Source organism: Diadema antillarum, unplaced genomic scaffold (assembly GCF_040938485.1).
Source record: "Diadema antillarum isolate AM-2024a unplaced genomic scaffold, OU_Dant_1.0 scf00000035, whole genome shotgun sequence".
Taxonomy (NCBI): domain Eukaryota; kingdom Metazoa; phylum Echinodermata; class Echinoidea; order Diadematoida; family Diadematidae; genus Diadema; species Diadema antillarum.
This window is the reverse complement of record NW_027270924.1, coordinates 3,716,735-3,731,485: the sequence shown is the minus strand read 5'-3', so window position 1 is coordinate 3,731,485 and position 14,751 is coordinate 3,716,735. Positions and strand designations below refer to the sequence as shown.

The following is a 14,751-nucleotide window of genomic DNA, read 5'->3' as shown; positions in this document are numbered from 1 at the left end:
ATGGACTTCCACGCACAGCGCGCAATGGACAAGCGCGCTTCGATCCGATCGCTGTGTGCACGTGAGTCCATTGCAAAAGCCTCTCTGCAGCTGCTGCCTTTGCCATAAGGCTTGCTAGCTAGCTAGCTAGCTACTGTACAGTGTAGCTATGCTATCCTAGGTACAGTGGCCTCGTGAAATGAAGAGCAAACGAACGACATGGATATGCATGCATGCTTCACACATCGTTCACATTGACGGTGACATAGCGTCGATCCTACTCCGTATTTTACAGCTTTTGTCTATGGCCATATTGATACTAGTACATTGAAAGTTTTACGGTATCGGTAATTTAGCAATGGTACCTGTACATCGCGTATTCCAGCTACTAGGTTGGCTGTTGGTAGCTTGGTAGACTGACATCGGTAGCATACAGCAGTGCTGTTACAGCTGTTGTCTATGGCCAGATCGATATATCGTTACTGCACAAAGCCGATGTAAGTTTATCTCATATTTGCAGCTTTTGTGTGTGTCCAGATTGAAAGATCGCTCATTTATCCGTAAGTTTTAGTGATTGCTTACCTTCCAAACGTCGATGGGCATACATAGCCCCAAGTTGGCCTTATAAAATTGGGTGTACATGACAGATTTTTTTTCCGTGATTCGACTGTACCCGTGTATACGACGCACCCCCGATTTTCAACGTTTTCCGACGAAAAAATAGTGCGTCTTATACACGGAACTTTACGGTAGTACTTAAAGGACAAGTTCACCTTCATAAACATAAGGATTGAGAAAATGCAACAATATTAGTAGAACACATCAGTGAAAGTTTGAGGAAAATTGGACAATCGATGCAAAAGTTACGAATTTTTTAATTTTTTGTGTTGGAACCGCTGGATGAGGAGACTACTACAGCTTGTGAGTCATATGCGTACAACAGTATAAAGAAAATGTAAAAGAAAATTCAACATATTTTCACTTTTTTTTTTGCATAATAAAAGAGCACTTGACCTGCCTCTTTCTTAAGGCAGGGGAATAATATTACCCATAACATTTGTCGGTAATGAGTCAGAGGAATGTGTACTTTTTTCAAAAGATGGAATTTTGTGAAATTCTCTTTATATTTTCCTTATATTGTTGTACGCATGTGACATCTAAGTTATTCATACACTGCAGTAGTCTTCTCATCCAGCGAGTACTGCACAAAAACTTCAAAAATTCATAACTTTTGAACGGATTGTCTGATTTTCCTCAAACTTTCAATGATGTGTTCTACTAATATTGCTACATTCTCTCAATCCTTATGTTTATGAAGGTGAACTTGTCCTTTAAGCAAATTGAAAAATACTCTGCCAACAATGAGAGTAATGTGTGGAAGTGTACAACCGATCACTTCAAATGATAATTTGATTTGATTTTCAACATTACTGATGCACTTCTTGATTATTACTGAGTCAAGTTGATATCAGGTGACCCTGAGTACTTGTTGGTACAAAAGTTTTGGGCATGCCATATTAAACATTCCAAAATATATGACTAGTTTTATTTTGTCTGTGATATTCTCAGCAATGTTAGTTTTGTACCAGTTTGTCTTGCACGTTGCGGAGCAGTGTTAATTGTTTGAAGTTTGATGAGCTGTTTACTCCTTTTCATTTCATATTCGGGATACTGTCATAGTCCTGACTTGCTTTCTCAATTTGAAGATTTCTTATTTTGTTGTCAGTGTCAAGCTGTCCTACTTTCTGTTGCTTTTGAGTTCTGCCTGCATGCAAGAACAAAAGTCTGCTAATCTATTATACATTTTTCTGTCTCTTGTACTTGCTTCGTCTTTCCGCACATATGACTGCAGGTTAAAAGGTTGCAAAGGATGTCGTGAGCGGACCCCATTTCATGATACTAAGCATGGAGAGGTAGAATGTGTGTGCTAGTAAGTTTCCATGTGAGTTTGTACCATGTTTGTTGGTCTGGTCTTGGTTGCAGCTCGGGCTTTTGGGGATGCTGTATGTACAACGTTAGGGGCTGCGTTTGTTGCATGCCTGTGACATATCTGTAGCATTTGGGTCTGAAGAGATTTACCGCAAGACTACCATTTCTTCAGTTCTGCATGTTATGTATGACGTCCAATGTACAAGTGTATGTACAGTATGTGCTGGTGAGGACTTGTGTGATGGACAGCCACAGTTTGCATGATTTTTGCCAATGAAACTCCATACCAACCATTATGTTCAAGTGAATTTTGATAAATGAAGTAGAGTTTTCAGCAAAATCAAACAAAGGCAAGGAATTGCACAGAGGTATGAATTTGACCACATAAGCAAATTAGCATTGGTGATGCTGTCATCTGCTCTCCATTCTCCCAGAAATATCAGAGAGAGCATGCTTGGTGTTGCTTATTTAGCCCTATCCCATGTGTAAGTCATTTTTATTTGCACTGCAGCAAAAAAAAAAAAAAAAAAAAAATGAAGCAAATGGAATAATTTTTCTTTTTGGCTTCATGCTACAGATTGAAGTTTAAAGAATTTTTGTTTGCATGTCAGTGGGAGTCTTGTTCTGAACACAGAGCTATCATCATAGTACTGTAGATGGTCATTACTATCTATTTTATGTGGAAGCTTTCTTTGCTAAGGTTTGACTTAAGTTAAGCCCCCATTACCCTATTTGTGTGTTAAACTCCATTCACAAGTCATCGTGAATGTCACAGTGTGAAATGTCACTGTTGCCTCTTTTTGTGTCACACTAAAGTGGAAATAACATGTGAAAAATTTGTTACACCAAGTTGTGTTGCACTTTAGGCGGGGTTCCGGCTATTAAAGCGGTACCCAATTAACATACGAGCACTGTATTTGGAATGTTCATACACGTTTTATCATGGGATGAGGGAAAGGGAGATACATTATCATTTGGTGAAGTTAATGGTCACCTTGGCAACGCAATTTGAAAGATGCTTTTTTTTTGTGAAGTCTCTTTCTTTTTTTCTTTTTTTCTTTTTTTCCAGTGAGTCTCTGCATGCAGCAGACTAGTGACCGAGCCTAATAGATTATGACCTCGGCTTTCCATTCTGTTCTTTGACGCCTGCCTGTAGATTGCTGGAAAAATATTTCCCATCATAATGCATAATGCAACTTCCCCTAATGCTCATTATGTCATGTGTTATTAGCCAGACTGAGGAGAGGAAATCAGTGATGCATTTTCTCTGCTTTTGCTGCTCTCTGCTCCCCAGGTCCAAAGTCACGGAGCTAATTAAAGTCCCCTCTGCCGTACCTCTACTCTAGGGTAGTGGTGGTGTACGTTCGCATGGTGCGGCTCCATCCTCTTGCATATTATGTACATAACCTCACATTATGCAGAAAGATGTACCATGCAGCCAACATGCCTGCCTGTTATGTATGCTGGTCAACAAGTGGTTACAGTAAATCTGACCTGAGTAATGTTACGGACAATGGCAGTGTTCCAACCAGTTCCTCCTGGTTGATCAATCAGGTTGTTTACAATTGTACTGTAGGTCATTACAAGAACAACATTTGTAATCTTTTGCTGCCACTGACTGCCCTTATACAAATATCTAGATTTTAAAAAAAAGATGATACAAGTGTATCTCTCTGTTCTTTAAAACACAATACGTAATCATCCCAGCTTCCTTGATTTAGGGATTGTTTTTGCATTTTGTCATTTGTGCGTTAACTCGCAGAAATATTATAAAACTGGAGTGTCAGGCGTGGATGTGTACTGGTACACTGTAGTTAATGCAATCCTATGTGTCATTAGCCCGTTACTATTTAACCCACTTCTGGGTAATGATTTGTTTGTTTTTGTTTATTTCTACTGTCACCCTGCTGTGTACATTGTATGTGTATGTGTGTGTGTGTGTGTGTGTGTGTGTGTGTAAGTGTCCATTTGAAAATCAAATTTATTTTTACAACTGTTTGTGCATCTTTGCTGTGTTTCAAAAGGGCAATCAATCAAGCATGCATTGGTAGATCGTTGCAGGTACATCCTTTTCTCCCAAGGTGGTATGTACATGTATTAAATGTTGTTTGTTTTTTTTCGTCATGTTTCCATATTGTGCACATTTTTTTTTTTTTTTTTTTTGGGGGGGGGGTGATTTTACATAATCATAATTCCATGAAAGACAGACATTGGAATGATTGATTTCACTCAATAAATCTCATCTCAGAGTGGCATTGTGTATGAGGTGCTAAATTTATTTTGCAAATTGATAAACAGTACTGGTAGTGGAATGCTCAAGCAAATGACATGAGGTCTCATTTAAGCTCAAAGTAATCACTGTTGTGATCTGGACATTATTTGACTGTCAGTATCCTGTAGCAATGCAGTTTTGATCTCATGTAGGTTTAGACCCACACTGCCATTGGAAGACATCTTACAAAGGTTAGGAAAGAGAAAAGACAAGATCCTTTTAAAACTCACCTAGAAGATTGAAGACCAACTTTGTGGCTCACTGTATGTTGATACACTTTATACAAGTTGCACTCTGAAGACAAGCTACAATCACATGAAGGTCCAAATGAATAATGCCTGCCAAGGACACGTAGGTCCTACATTAGAGGATGATAATAGGGGATTATAACTTAACCCATAATTGAAAGCACACAGGTCTGTGGCCCCTTTGTGTTTCCACGTGATCTTTTCAGTCACCCACCTTGTTGCCCGGCTGGTAATTGTGAGTGAATAGTGAACGGAAAGCATGAATTGAAATCAAATGTCACAGTGAATGCATGCTCAGTTTTCAATAGTGAATTGTATGAATGCACAGGCTGTTTGCACCGAAGCTGCTCTTAAAGGACAAGTTCACCTTCATAGACATGTGGATTGAGTGAAGGCAGCAATATTAGTAGAACACATCAGTGAAAGTTTGGGGAAAATCCGACAATCCGTTCAAAAGTTATGAATTTTTAAAATATCTGTGCAATCACTGCTGGAGGAGCAGACTACTACAGTGTATGATGTCACCTGCGTACAACTATATAAGGAAAATAAAAAGAGAATTTCACAAAACTTCACTTTTTGAATAAAGTGCACATTTCTTCGACTTGTTGCTGACTTATGTTAGGGGTAATATTATTCCCCCTGACATCTGAAAGAGAGAAGTCGAGTGTTCTTTTATTAAGTGAGAAAAGTGAGAATATCTTGAATTTGCTTTATACTTTCTTTATATAGTTGTACTCATATGACATCACAACCTATAGTAGTCTTCTCATCCAGCTGTGACTGAGAAGAAACTTCAAAAATTCATAACTTTTGAACGGATTGTCCGATTTTCCTCAAACTCTCATTGATGTGTTCTACTAATATTGCTGCATTCACTCAACCCACATGTCTATGAAGGTGAACTTGTCCTTTAATGACGAACATTAAGCCATTTCAAATAATTATCTTAGAATCTCCCCCCCCCCCCCAATCCAGTTTGTCAGTGCTTTCAGTTAATAGGTGCATAGGGATTTTCTTTTAATCAAGTGACAGGTATCACAGCATTGTCCAGTTTAATAATCCTTGTGCTTGTTTTTTGTTTTTTTTGTTATAAATTTCTGTTAAGTGACTTTTGTCTGCTGTGATATTCATCAGATGGTGGTTGCTAGGCAGGAGGAGATGATGGGAGTGACATTTAGGGATGAGATGAAGCCGTGGGATGTTCCCAGGTCAGCCTGGTACAGTAGCTAGTCTTCGGGATGCAGACCCGAATACACATCTTGTGGCCAAAGTCAAAGAGCCTAAAAGTATAATGGCAAGTGTGCACTGCATGTGGCCTATCAAACAGCTGAGAAGATTTGACTTCAATCACAGTCATGTCGCTGAACTGACCCTCATATGCATGATTTGATCAAACTCATTGGAAAGCTTGGGGAAATTAGGAGGCCTTTTATTGTTAAACACAGAGAGCGTTGCAGTGTGCAGTTCTTCAAATGTGTAATGCATGTAGGCATGGAGTATATAGTATTACAGTGTATTCAAAGCAGGCATACAAACATATGCATCATGCGTTTATTGTTCAAGCTTCATTGCAGTGCAAAACTGTGAACTTAGATGATCTACTCACTCAGGACTTGTTTTTTTTTTAATGGTGTTTTGAAAACATTTTTGTCTGATAATAATATCATTTTGATTTCTGCTGGAGTGATGATTCATACAGCTGTAGTGTACATGAAAATCACATGGGAGGCAGATGGTTGCACAACTGCAGAGTAACAGGACTGATGAAATACAAGTCTGGCTGGGCCAGTCCATACCCCCAGAGCATTGTACCAGCATGTTACAATTGTATACATAAATATGTGTGTGTTGTGTGTGTGTGTGTGTGTGTGTGTGTGTGTGTGTGTGGTGGGGGGGGGGGGGGGTATGCGTGGTTATTATAGACCCAGCAGTATGGGGATACCATGCAATTGGAAGGCTGGCCCAACTCGAATAATATATTCAGATATATTCAGAAATCTGTAACAAATTGTATCACTGAACTCTTTCACACAGCTGAAGAATCTTGACTGGAATCAAACATTACTGTACCTACACTTGTATGAGGATATGCTTCAATGCGCATATTTGCTGACAGTATACAAATAATGAGTGCAATGGACAGAATATTTCATGAGGTGAAAGATGAAATGACCCATTCAACAAGGCGCAGTGAGTTGAATGGATCGAACATTTCATCTTTCACCAAATGAAATATTCTGTCCATTGCACGAATGAAAAGCATTTATTATTTGTTTTATATAATGCCTAAAATAGATCATTGTCACTTGATGTTTTATTAATTTAGACAGCGCTCAGCGACAGCGCTCACTGAGCGCTGTCGCATACACACACTGCAATCGCAAGCGTTTTACACGCGTAGTGTGCAGGGCTCTCAGCGAGCGTGCAATGGAGCAAATCATATGGATCCAAAATTGCACGGTAAATGGAGCCGCAATTGCACGGATGATGACGTCATAGTGAAATGGGCCGAATGATCAATGTCAAACAACCAATCAAATGACAAGGATCTCTTCAGGCGTTATATAATTAGTTCTATTCTAGCAAGCCTGTGCTATTGGTGGTTTTCAAATGTACGTACTGCAGTGGACAGCGAATGAGGATCAATCTAATAGGATCACCCTTTTCTCCACACACAACTGTGTCTTTAACCCGTTGAGGACGGGCTGATTTTGCTACAACATGCATTTCCCACAGACATTTGCCCGAGTATACTCGGGACTCATCCTCAACGGGTTAAGGACTGTGGAACAGCATACAAGTGTACATTGACATGGTATTGAATATGATTATAGTTTTGGTTTCATTTTGAAAAAAGATTTAATCAACAACAATGCGGCAAGGGTTTTCACAGTTAGGGATGGGCTGCATTGGTTACATAAATTTATATAGAACATAAATGTGATTACAATAATACACAAATTTAGATTTACTTGTGATTTTTTTTTCCATTTGGTGCCAAGATGCTGCAATTACAGTGTACATGTACATGTAACTGTTACTTCTTTTTTCAATATTTTTAATTGAGGGGTTTCTTTTTGCCGAAAATACTGCAGGTTTCAGAGGAAATACTGTTTTTCCCAAATTGTATCACTATACATGTGTTTTGCAAGAAAGGTAAAAATACAGGTACTGTTTTCTCACCAAAAATATGCATGCCATTTTGGCCCTTAAACTTCTGCAATGTTGTTTCCCTGTAGGAACACTACTTGACAAAGTTACAAGATTGATTCTTGCATTAGAGAAAGTGTAGCATTACAATGTACAAAAATGTGGTCTACATTTCTACAGTGTTACATGCCAAACATGCCTCCATCTCAGAATGGTGCCAGATTCACTACATCATGTATGTTTTGGGGCTGTCTGTCTGTCTATGCACCCAAAACATTGTACATTTCCTGTTTTTTCTTCCTTTTTTTAAAAAGGATAGATCATCGATGCCCTGTCTGTATGTACAATTGTAAATCATGTGATCATCTCTGAATCTACAGAAATCATACTGTACAGTCACAATAGTACATAACCATTTATGATGTCCATGTGAGGGGACTTTGTTTTTATTTGTCACATATTAAAGGGATTTTGGTTGAGACGTAATTTCAGGTTTCTAACATTATTTGGTGAGATAATGAGAAACGTCTTATGAAATATGAAAGAGCACGTGATTCTATGAGGAATTCAAAGTTTATTTGATGAAAATTGGTTTTGAAATGGCTGAGATATCCCAAAAAGAGCGATTCTAATAAAGTGTGGGACCCACACTTCATTACGTTTGCTTTGTTTTACTTTGTTTTTGGATGTTTCAGTCATTCCAAACCTGATTTTCATCAAATAAACCTTGAATTCCTCTTAAAATGGTATGCTCTGTACTACACTGTTGTAAGTGTTTTCTTGGTATCTCACAAAAAGTTAAGAGCCCAATTCTCATCTTCACCAATACTGTACCATCCCTTTAAGCCCCCGTTCCACTATGCCGTTCTCGCTACGATTTGACAATTTTCTCAGGTCGGGAAGGATCGGGTAAAACCTGGGAGCCGATCTGGACACAGTACGATGTTAGAACGCTCTAAGTACGCTGCAGTTACGACTACCAAGTGCTTGCTACGCTCTTACTACGATGATCGGGAATGAGACATTACGATCTCTGCCGCTGCCGGTACGCTTTAGAACGATGTAGCTACGCTGTCAGTGCGATGTTGCCGATGTTATCCGATCGATGCATGCTGTATCTACGCTCTAAACGATCTATATGATCTTATCACGCTGTTACCCCGTTCAGAGAGCTGAAAAGTGCCCGATGTGTCCCGATGTACCCCGATTCGACTGTCGGTCTGCAGCAGAACCAAAGAAATATACTGTGGATCTCGAAGAGGCTCCTCAACTCATGGTTCTTTTGCAGCAATGCATTGTATAAACAAAGACGTGCTCATTTTTCCAAGGCTTTTTCTTGATGTCCTTGCTTTTATAGTCCGTCTTCCTCCAGCTGTTGTAGATGATTTCATATTCTTCAAAATTCTGCTATGTCCTCTTCCTCCTCATTCAGCATCACATGTACGTGCAGTCTCTCTTTCTTCGCCTTTTGGGTAGCTGCTTTGCTGCTTTCTTCTCTTCTTTTTCTTCATCTCTTCTTCTTCTTCTTCGAAAATTACAGCTAAAATTACTTCCCGTTCTTGTGCCGATGTTACTACGCTCAGAAAGACCTTGTTACGCTCATCCCGCTGCGTTTACGCCGTCACTACGCTCTCCCCACTGCATTTACGCTGTCACTACGCTCTCCCCGCTTGCCGTACGATTAAAAATATGTCAATTTTGATCGGGGGGATCGGGAAGAAATTTTGAACCGGTTCAAAATTTCTTCCCGATTTGAAAAAAATGCCCGCTCCAACCCCGACCTCCACACGCTGCTGCTACGATGCTTCCGATCCCCGTACGCTTTTGCCGCTCTCTCCCGATCTGCTAGATCGGGACAGATCGGGGTCCAAATCGTGATAGTGGAACGGGGGCTTTAAAGCCAAAAGACCACTGAAGTATGGTCCTTGTGTGTGAGTTTGTGAGAAATGATTAACGCATGATACATGTATGTCATAACCTCATACAAGATGTTGCTGTCAGTTATCTCTTGCTATCAAGATGTGTTTTGGGGTAATATGCTGAAAACACAAAAAACAATTGGAATACTGCACATTTGCAGTTGTATGATTCTTGTTTGCAATGTGCATTCCAAAGAAAATCTCATTTATAGCTTTCCAAATTGAAGGGCAGTGTTGTAGTTATCTCTTTGTGCTATTACCAGTGACTGCATCCACCAATACCCATGATGTCCCGATGGACAAAATGGATGGAGCACTTAATCTAATTTTCACCCCCCCCCCCCATCCCCCTTAAGTCATCAACAAAAATTAGCATTGCTAAGCGATCTGCTGTGTTAGATGTGGTAATGGGTTAGATGGTATGGGTTGTTCTTTTTTTTCTCTCTCTCTCGCTCTCTCCTGCCGTTGCTACTAGTGAGCTTACATTTTTGTAAAGTGAATTGCTCTTTGAACCAGACATAACGACTCTGTGTAATGCACAAGGTTGTAACTCCGTGAGCATTGTACAGTAGTAATGCCTTTCTTGTCCTCAAATGATGTTGTATTGGGTACTGTAATTAATACCACCATAACAGTGTAGCAGTGTTTGTGTCTGGTGCAACTGTACCTCTGCAGAGGTGAATACCGTATTCAATGAACTCTGAACTACCAGTGCAAATAAATGCGGTATATTTGCAGGTTGATGCAATTTCCTCAATAATCAGTGAATGTCAGTGGGTGATGTTACAAGTGTATCTCTAGAAAGATACTGTTGATAAATGTTGTATTAGTGTACATTGTAAGTACATTTTGTACATACAATTACATCTGCTAATCACATGATACATGTACCATACTTAGTGCCACAATGTGCAAGGATAGAGTGATGAAAACATACTTGACAGCAAATAAAAAGTACATACATTGTACATTGTATGTACCACATAGAGACTGTATGTTCATGTAAGTTGTACAGGATGTAATCAGAATGTGCATTTTACATGTACATGCACTATGTGTTTTACCAAAGATTTCTTTTGAAAACAGAAAAGCCACAACAGTACAGTTTATTTACTTGTAGTAGGGAAGTTGCTTTAAAAAAAAAAAGAATCATTATTTTTGTCAAAGATCAAAGCCATTCATTTCTACAATGCTGCATCATAATGGCTGGAGGACTTGTTTTTTTTTTTACAAAGTTACAATTTATTGAACAGGATGAATAGAAGTGCATGAAAATGACATGAGAGAGGAGGTAATAGTATCTTGGTGTACTGAAGTGTACAGCTAATAGAGTGATTTTTCATGTTTTGTCTTGCTAATGTTCATTTCTAAAACACTCTGACTTTTCTGAATGTAAGAGTGATTTAAAAGACCAAGGTACAAAGATATACGGTTGTGTGCTAGTTGTAGGTCTGTTGAGGCTACAAAAGGAATTCTATATATGGTTGTTTTATTAGTGTACATGTACAGTGTACAAGTATTCATGCCCAGTACAGAAGATGATTAAGCTATCGTGTGACTTTAAATGCTCAAACTAGGCAAAGTCTTCCTTTGGTTCACCCTGAGCCTTGAAGTATAGATGAACTTGTTTGTGATAAGTGATGATACATGTACTTGTTATGTCAAATTTCAGTTGTGTGCTCTTGTTGATCTAATCTTTTATTTTTGTTGTTGCTGTTGTTTCATGGCGCAAACAGTATGGACAAGGATGGGACGCTGAAAGTGGACTGGAATGAATGGAGGAATTATCTCCTGCTACACCCCAGTTCTGATCTCAGAGATATCTATGCCTACTGGAGGCATGCAACTGTGAGTAATAAGGGGAATGTTGTCATGATGAGGACCTAAGAACCTTGACAATTACCACGCTGTGTAATATATATTTTGCTATTATCAGTACTTCTAAAGTTGATTGTTTTCACAGATCAAAGCCATAGCATGCTCTCATCATATTAATCGGAGGATTTTCTCATTATATCATGGTGCAGTGCACTTCCTTTATAATGAATACGATTATGATGAAATCCCGGTTTCAACGAATTAAAAATGTAGGCTGCAACACGATCGACTTTATGCTTTTCTATTGTTCATTTGTCCAGTTATAACGAAATTTCGATGTAACGAGAGAAAACTGCCGGTCCCGAGGACTCCATTATAACGGGAGTCCACTGTACACGTACAATGTATGTTGTTTCTCTCTATACCAGGGTACAGAAACAAAGGAATATAGAGGGTTTGGACTCGCAGTATATACCTTGTTATAAGAGGAATTTGTTATAATGCCATCACTTCAGAATGAGGTTCCACTGTACAGGATTTTAGAATTCTCGATTTGAATTTAAGATCGATCGATATTACTGGAGATACGATGTAATGAATGCAAAACAAAAATAACTTGTATGATTACATCAGATGAACTGACAAATTTGGATTCAACTTTAAATGAGCTTGGTGACAATTAAAAAGAAAAAAATGTGATTGCATCAGATGAACTGACAAATAGTCATCACACTTGGATTCAACTTCAAATGAGCATGGTGACGATTAAAAATCAAATGTGATTGCATCTGATGAACTGACAAATAGTCACCACACTGGGATTCAACTTCAAATGAGCATGGTGACAATTAAAAATCAAATGTGATTGCATCTGATGAACTGACAAATAGTCATCACGCCTGGATTCAATTTCAAGTGAGCATTCAGTAACTGAGATATTGATTACATTGATTTTTGGAGGCTAAATGAACTCAAGTCAGGGATTACTGGTCAGCTCATGTGCCATGATGTATACATTCTAAATCTTTGACAGAAAATGTGAAATTGTACCATTTCATAGATAAAGAATTTATGAGGGCTTTTCATGCAAGGTTACCATTTCACACTCAAAAATTAATGAGGGAGACTTCTTGAGAGGACCATACAGCAACAGTGACTCTAATAAAAACAACAACAAAGCTTTTGAAAGTGGTAAGGCCTTTGTAGAAACGTAGAACATCCTTCCCAACTACTAGGGTGCTGTATGTTTCTTCTGAAAGCTCTTTGATACCTTTTTTTTTTTCTTTCTTTCATGTGCCTCGCTTCCCCTTAGTTCCTGGACATCGGTGAGGATGTGATGATCCCGGATGAGTTTACGGAGCAAGAGAGGCAGACAGGAATGTGGTGGAGGATACTGGCAGCTGGTGGGGCGGCCGGAGCAGTCTCGAGGACGGTCACCGCCCCGCTGGACAGGTTAAAGGTCATCTTGCAGGTACGCCAAGAGGGGTGTGTATGTGGGGGGGGGGCGGACAGGAAAGATTTTGGAGAAAAGTTCATATCTTCTGGAAAGATGCAATATTTCAAGTTATGTGATCATATGAAGAGATTAGGTACTTTGGAGATTGGAATATATGCAAAGATGGGGTGTGGGGATGGGATGAGGGAAGGGTTTTTGGAGAAAAGTTAGTACTTGTGTACCTTCCGAAAGATAAATGGTTTCACAAGTGATGACTTGGTATCTAGAAATAGATTAATATGGAGGTTGGAGTAAGCCAAGATGGGGAGGGGAGGGGAAGGGAAGTTTTCAGAGAGAAGTTCTAGTGTTTTCTGAAAGATTAAATGTTTGAAGTGAAGTGATCGTATGAAGAGATTGTGAACTTTAGAGGTTGGAATAAGCCAAAATGAGGGGGGGGGGGTAGGGTGGTGGAAATGAAAGATTTCAGAGAAAAAGTAATCTGACTGACAAAACATTCTAGTTGATAAGATTACATCTAGAGGTGGGGTAACTGGAGGTTTCAATAACGGTACACGACCATGATATCACAAGTCGAGTGTAAATTAATGAACATGACAGCATCACATGTCTGCTGTTCCCCCTGGACAAAGCTTAGATTAGAGTGCATTATGTATTTTGGCATCAGTATTCTCACGCCTCTGAGATCTTGCATTGCTAAGTATCATGTACACACATGAGTCTACATACATTGATGATGCTATACAAAATCACCGTTTATTCAAATGGACATTTTGCAAACTTATATCTTGGCAACAGCGTATGTGTGGGGGAAAAAAAAATGAACACCAGAATTGAATTAATCGTGGCAGTGTTTCCAGCTATACAGCCTTAATGGGGGTGGGGATAGGGGATGGGGGGTCGGGAGGTGGGGGGGGGGGAGTACAATTTTCTTCCTACCATTGATGCATGAAAATTGGGTGCGTTGCTAATAGTGGAGTTTGTGCATGGCCAGAGAGATCCTTACCTAGCATACCCCAGAGAGCCATTGGCCATGCAAAAGACTTTCTTTTCTATTCACTCTTGCGCCTGGGCAGTCAGCTGACTGGGATTCACAGTGTAATTGCCCGCTGAGCCAGAAACGGGCGATAGTTTGCATGAAGTTGTGTTTTGTTTTTTTTCTTCACACAATGTGACAAGGGACCATACATGCCGTGGAGCGTGAGCCGACAGTGCATTGTCTGCTCTCGTTTGCTGTGTGTAGCCTGGTCTATTCCCCGGCAATGCAAAATACCTCCTCCTGACTGCATCATATACTAAGTACAACGTTTGTAGTTTTGTGTGTTGTGTGGAGAGGCATGGTTTCTCAATCAGCTTGTGATGAGCCATGCATATGTTCCTCTCCTCTACTTGCCCACAAACACTTGCATAGGAATAACACACAAAACATGTTAATTTGACCCGATATTCGTCTGGTTCAAGACATTTAAGGTGTTTTCATCAAATGCACAGTTGATGGCATTCTGTGGAAACCAATATCAGATTCACTGTAAAACTAAAGGCATGAATTTTGTTTGGACTGGTGTATGAAATTTTGAGTACTTCAATCTCCATAGCTTTTCTGTAGTGTTTCTGAAAAGGCAAACTTTGACCAAAATTGCACTTGGACCTTCAAGCATTCATCCTCCTGGGGTTTTACAGTGCAGAATATGTATTAGATTTGCTGAATAACAGTTACAATTTAATTACTAAATTTTTAAAGTATGGCACTTTGACCCTCTCTTGACCCCAGATAATCTCTGTGGTATGAAGGATTTAGTGGCTTTGCCACCATTCAGAAACTTATTTGATGTAGGAGCTGCCTGCATTCACACATTGAAGTTATTATTGCTTTTTACATTGTAATGCAAAAAAAAGAAATCAATTTTATTTGCCACTGTTAGCACACAGCCAAAAAACAAAAACAAAAACAAAAATCACTGAGCTGCAAATGAAGTGCAT

The 14,751-nt window shown here is 39.3% G+C and overlaps 1 protein-coding gene across 1 annotated transcript in view; it reads left to right on the top strand.

Moving 5' to 3' along the window:
- The window catches only part of LOC139744285 (calcium-binding mitochondrial carrier protein SCaMC-2-like), a 39,157-nt gene that overhangs the window by 6,888 nt on the left and 17,518 nt on the right, over positions 1–14,751 (top strand). Inside the window, exons 3-4 of the mRNA XM_071654734.1 lie at positions 11,237–11,348; positions 12,631–12,789. Of these exons, the coding sequence (XP_071510835.1) occupies positions 11,237–11,348; positions 12,631–12,789 (271 nt within the window). The remainder of the gene's footprint in view (positions 1–11,236; positions 11,349–12,630; positions 12,790–14,751) is intronic.